We start from the raw sequence: 6,583 nt of genomic DNA on the forward strand, positions 1-6,583 counted from the left end.
AACTGTGATGGCATATGATATCATAACCGCACAAGTTGATAAGCACTAATAGTTAACCCATGAGATGACCTCACGGCGGGTAATCCCATCATATCTGCAATAATCGATCAAACAATATCGATTACCCAGTGGAGATCCGATTAATTCGACTCAATATTCTGATCGATTAAGACCAATATCCAGGGTAATGATATTGTTTATGATAGATATGAGTTACACCAGTTGATACCGCACCCCTAACCTCAAGTACTAAAGCCGAAGTTCATAAACAATATCATTACCCAGGGTTGTGAATGATGATTGTTATGGATAGATCATTAGAAAATGAATACACGACCGGGGTCTCAGGGTTTATATCAGTTACTCATATCTTATCAGATACAATTTGTTTATCATTACCCAGATTGCTGATTAGATGTGTATATTGGAGTAGAATGAGAGTACCCCATCCCCTGGTAGGTATCATGTTGTATCAAAATTGAATCTATACATGTCATGTTATGAATAGATGATTAGGTGTAAATGATACACCGGCCTGCCAATATTCATTACCCAGACGGGTGGGGTAAGTATTGTTATGTAGATATTAGTAATGGATACCCAACCTGGGTAATTGGTATTGTTATGAATAGGATATTAGTTAAATTGCATTAACCCTACCTGAGACTATAATCTATCCATAACAGGTATATGGATTTATTGTCATGATAGATAATTTATGTAAAATGCCCAGATACCCACCATGAGGTTGATGATATTGTTATGATGTATTAGTTAATTATACCACCCTGGGTAATGATATTGTTATGTATAGATATTATAATTAGTTAATATGATTTTAACTCCACTAGGGCTGGAACGGTAATTGGGTAACATGATTAGTCGATGTGCATATATTAGTAAAATGTATACCTCACTCCCTCATAGACAGGAAATCTGTATCCTAATGCTAAAAAAACTGTGTATTTTATGAAGATAATAGTAAATTGATACCCACTGTCAAACTGTAAGTAATCTGATATGATGTAGGATAGATATTAAGGTTATTGCCAACAAACAATTTCACGGCAATTAAGCATATAGATATGCATACCCACTAGGGCCCAGTTAGCTAGCATAGTCTGTAAATCCCTCAATGTCTATCTCAATGGTGAGAATTGAAGACGGGCAGGGAAAACTAACTAGCTGAAAGTCCAAATAAACCACGCCCAAAAACGTTTCCGAATAGGCATCAATACCTCACCACGTTAGCTTATTCTTAATGTTGTCCTCCATAGTTGTCCATAAATTTGTATTAGCTACCATGAGCATGATATGGACACACTACAATTTATCCTTCTATTGGAATAATCCTGTTAGTCACAGTTTAAAACCAACCAATCTGTCGTTTTCTCGTGACTCCTTTAGCAATGACCCCCAAATAAAAACAAAACTACCTGAGATCAAAATACAGTTGAGAATGATTGAAAAAAACAAAAGTAGATCCACCCCAACTTTCCCATCCACCCACACCGCCCACAATATGCACCCCGCCCCAACCCCATTCTCCACCTCATATCCACTCTCACACACCCACCCAATACGCCCACCCACCCACCCACCCACCCACCACACCCGACACACCAAAACGCAGCCCACCCGCCGAGCCCCACCAACCACACACTCTCTCCACAACACCCCCATCACACCATCACTACCAACCAACCCCCCCACTATACCTCTCTACCGACAGTCAAATGTGTGTTGTTGGCCCCATGCTCTCCCTGTGGGAGCTTGAGTGGGAGTTTATCGTCGTGAACCAGTCCAACACCTTGTCACAGACATACAGTAACTGTATTATGGCGATTTAAAAGCCCGAGCTGTATTAGGTTCTGCTAGGAGATCTAACGACAGCTAGTCCTATGTTTATTACCCTTGGCTATATGGGTTGAACCGGTTCCACAAGTAGTGACCATGTTCTTTAACTCTCCCACACTCACTTGCTCATAGTCCCCCTTCAGACTTTTCCCCTCGCGGATACAGCACTATATACCCTATCACCCCAACTCAATTTATATTCAATCCACCACCCATTAACCCATAACTCACTAATCGAATCCCAAACCGGTTCATCTCCACTGAGAACCCCCCATACCCCTGCCCACCTAAATTGACACATTATATGATTTGATTATCAACAAATATTGATTGATATATCAACCATCTTACAATAATCTAATTATGAACCGTATCTCACCCACAATATTTACCTATTTATGCAACATGAGTATACATAAGTCATTACTTTCTGCAATCGGATGTCAACAAGCAAATATCTTATATAGCAAAAGATAGCAAATATGCAGATCATGACATACAATAATTACACCAATATGATATTATCACAATATATATTATCACATAGGTGAACGGGAGAGTATATTTTGACCTATACAATACTTATCACAATATGATATAGTGAATTGGTACTATCACCAATATGCACAATTTATTCACTCACACCTACCACTCTATGAAACACAATAGCCTACATAATTATCACCTATCTACAAATATTGATTGCTTTATCACAATATGATATTATCACAATACAATTATTCAGATGACCATACCCCATATATAATAATCACAAATATGATATTATCACTATATTGATAACTTTATCAATTCAATAACAATATATTCTCTATTATGACAATACAAATGTATAATATCTTCACTAACCATTCTGATCTTGTGTTGTCAGTCTTGAATTCTTCAATTACTTGGCTATTATCCACAATACAATATCATGACCATACAATATTATCACAATAGATATTATCACAATATGAATTATCACAATACAATATCCATGACCTACAATATTATCACAATAGCCTAGCTGATGATGGTTGCTAACTAGCAAGCCATTTTATCAATATGTCTAGATTATGCTTTGCCAAATGAAATAAACCATGTGATATTTATTGTGGTGGTAACTAACTAAATGACAGAATCAAATACATCTGCTGCTATAGAATTTAAATAAATAAATCATGATACATTAAGCCTACTTAAATGTCTTATCTATTTATTCTCTCTCCCCGGAAAAGATTTCCTGCGCAAGGTATACACCATCCTTTCTCTTCAGATCATCCTGACCACGGCTACCTCTGCTCTCTTCATGTTCTGTGACACCATCAAGGACTTTGTCCATTCAAGGTAAATTGTGAACTAGTAGTAGACCTGCATAATTCAATGGGCATATCTGGGAAACACTGTGGTAGAAGGGTAATGAGGGTGGGTATAATTTGTGGAACGTTCCAGCAGGAATCTGTTCCAAAAAACTTTGTAAATAACAAGGTTGCCAACAAACAACGTATACAAAGTTGTATAGCGGTAGAATAAGATACCAGGTAGAGAGGGTGGGCAATTTCATTACGTTTTTCACTCACCACGATTATTCCGAAAAAATATCTGTCCTCTCTCTGGTAGCATATGGAAAAACATTAAGAATAAGCTACGTGGTAAGTTGATGCCTATTCGGGCAGCTAGTCAGCTAGGTGAATTGATCATGCTACTTTGTATGCGTCGTTTGTTGGCATCCTTGTTATTTACAAAGTTTTTGGAACAGATTCCTATTGGAACATTCCACAAATTATTACCTGGGTAATGATATTGTTATGATAGATATTAGTTAATTATACCCACCTGGGTAATGATATTGTTATGATAGATATTAGTAAATTCAGATAGTTTAATGCATACTCCACTAGGGCTGTAACGGTAATGGATGAAGACCGGCAGGAAAAAATAAAACAACCGCCAAAAACGTTAAAATAGGCGTACATTTACTTTTTTTTGGGGGGGGGGGATGAATGTCCGCCAATCCTCCACCCCCCAAATAGCCCTATACACCAGTATTGTGCATGTATTCATATACTGTAAGGAGACATGTACTTTGGCTACCGATGACATCAAATTCCTATTATACTAACCTCTCCAGCCTGTGTGTCAGTCTGTTTCTGCCGTGTTGCCAACTCCTTATGGAACTTTCAATGTGGATTATGCAAGTGACAAGAGTCCAACTAGATGTGCTATAGTATAATCTGTCCAACACGCTGCCTGGTTGCCTTGGCTTGGTTCTGACTCTCTGATTGGTTGTGTACCCCTCCAGTCCAGCGGTCGTGTTGGTGTCAGCCATTGGCTCCCTGGTGTTGATCGTTGCCCTGGCCTTCTACAGACATCAACACCCCATTAACCTATACCTGCTTGCCGCATTCGTAAGTTCTGTTTTGCACAGATTGTATCCCAAATGACACCCTATTCCCTATTATAGTGCACTACTTTTGACCAGGGCCCATAGGGTTCTGGTCAAAAGTAGTGCACTATATAGGGAATAGTGGCCCTGGTTAAAAGTAGTGCACGATGTAATGAATTAGTTTAACTTAACATTGTTTTCTTTCTGTCTTTCAGACTCTGTTGGAGTCNTATTGTTATGATAGATATTAGTTAATGATACCCACCTGGGTAATGGTATTGTTATGATGGATATTAGTAAATGATACCCACCTGGGTAATGCTATTGTTATGATAGATATTAGTAAATGATACCCACCTGGGTAATGATAATGTTATGATAGATATTAGTTAATTCAGATAGTTGAATGCATACCCCACTAGGGCTGTAACGGTAATGGATGAAGACGGGCAGGAAAAAATCAAATAACCGCCCAAAACGTTAAAATAGGCGTACATTTATTTTTTGGAGGGGGGAAATGAATGTACCCCAATCCTCCACCCCCTAAATAGCCCTATACACCAGTATTGTGCAGTATATATTACATCAAATTCCTATTATAGTAATCTCTCCAGCCTGTGTGTCAGTCTGTTTCTGCCGTGTTGCCAACTCCTTATGGAACTTTCAATGTGGATTATGCAAGTGACAAGAGTCCAACCAGATGTGCTATAGTATGATCTGTCCAACACGCTGCCTGGTTGCCTTGGCTTGGTTCTGACTCTCTGATTGGTTGTGTACCCCTCCAGTCCAGCGGTCGTGTTGGTGTCAGCCATTGGCTCCCTGGTGTTGATCYTTGCCCTGGCCTTCTACAGACATCAACACCCCATTAACCTATACCTGCTTGCCGCATTCGTAAGTTCTGMTTTGCACAGATTGTYTCCCAAATGYCACCCTATTCCCTATTATAGTGCACTKCTTTTGACCAGGGCCCATAGGGTTCTGGTCAAAAGTAGTGCACTATATAGGGAATAGTGGCCCTGGTTAAAAGTAGTGCACGATGTAATGAATTAGTTTAACTTAACATTGTTTTCTTTCTGTCTTTCAGACTCTGTTGGAGTCGGTCTCTGTTGCTACCGCAGGTGAGTTCTGCTCTGCTTGATGTCGATTCATCGTTTGAAACGTTTTATTTTATGTTTAGTTCAAAATATCCACCGCCTCCTATAGAAATTATAAATTCTATTCATCTCTCAATAAATAATCAATTAGTTAATCTACTGTGAGACACCTGTGACCTCATTAATAATATTATTATTCATCGCTTATTTTTCCCCTCAGTAAATATCGACCCCCCCCTACTGTGTTTCCATAGCAACACCACAGGCTTCACTCCCTGCCTGCATCTGACATGGCATCCTATTCACTATATAGGGAATAGGGTGCACTAATTAGTGTCCTTTAATAGGGAATAGGGTGCACTAATTAGTGCCCTTTAATAGGGAATAGGGTGCACTAATTAGTGCCCTTTATAGGAAATACATTACAATTTCAGACACAGTCCTCGTTGTTTGTTCCCTCCTATACATTGTGAATCAGGCATGTGTTTGTGTTGTTGTCTCTGTAGTGACCTTCTATGAGTACTCCATCGTGCTCCAGGCCTTCTTCCTCACAGCAGCTGTGTTCCTTGGGCTGACTGCCTACACCTTCCAGTCTAAGAGAGACTTCAGTAAACTGGGAGCTGGGTAAGAGGCCTTCAACTCCTGTCATAGACCTGGCTGTGTCTGAAATAGCACCCTCTTTTTCAACAGTAGTGCACTATGTAGGGAATAGGGTTAGGGTTCCATTTAGGATGCAAACCTGTTAGCTGCTCACTGTTACAGATACATTACCTACCTGTTAGCTGCTCACTGTTACAGATATATTACCTACCTGTTAGCTGCTCACTGTTACAAATCAAATCAAATTTATTTATATAGCCCTTCTTACATCAGCTGATATCTCAAAGGGCTGTACAGAAACCCAGCCTAAAACCCCAAACAGCAAGCAATGCAGGTGTAGAAGCACGGTGGCTAGGAAAAGCTCCCTAGAAAGGCCAAAATATTACATTGTTACAGATATATTACCTATTTATTATAGTTGTTACAGATATATTACCTATTTATTATAGCTGTTACAGATGTATTACCTATTTATTATAGCTGTTACAGATATATTACCTATTTATTATAGCTGTTACAGATATATTACCTATTTATTATAGCTGTTACAGATATTACCTATTTATTATAGCTGTTACAGATATATTACCTATTTATTATAGCTGTTACAGATATATTACCTATTTATTATAGCTGTTACAGATAT

At 38.7% G+C, this 6,583-nt stretch overlaps 1 protein-coding gene across 1 annotated transcript in view; it reads left to right on the forward strand.

Moving 5' to 3' along the window:
- The window catches only part of tmbim4 (transmembrane BAX inhibitor motif containing 4), an 11,161-nt gene extending 4,749 nt beyond the window's left edge, over nucleotides 1-6,412 (forward strand). Inside the window, 4 exon segments of the mRNA XM_024142970.2 lie at nucleotides 3,096-3,204; nucleotides 4,160-4,265; nucleotides 5,328-5,361; nucleotides 5,844-6,412. Coding sequence (XP_023998738.2) covers nucleotides 3,096-3,204; nucleotides 4,160-4,265; nucleotides 5,328-5,361; nucleotides 5,844-5,965 — 371 coding nt within the window. The 3' untranslated portion in view covers nucleotides 5,966-6,412.
- The last annotated feature ends 171 nt before the right edge of the window (nucleotides 6,413-6,583 follow it).

Source organism: Salvelinus sp. IW2-2015, unplaced genomic scaffold (genome assembly GCF_002910315.2).
Source record: "Salvelinus sp. IW2-2015 unplaced genomic scaffold, ASM291031v2 Un_scaffold3555, whole genome shotgun sequence".
In the NCBI taxonomy this organism is placed as follows: Eukaryota; Metazoa; Chordata; class Actinopteri; order Salmoniformes; family Salmonidae; genus Salvelinus; species Salvelinus sp. IW2-2015.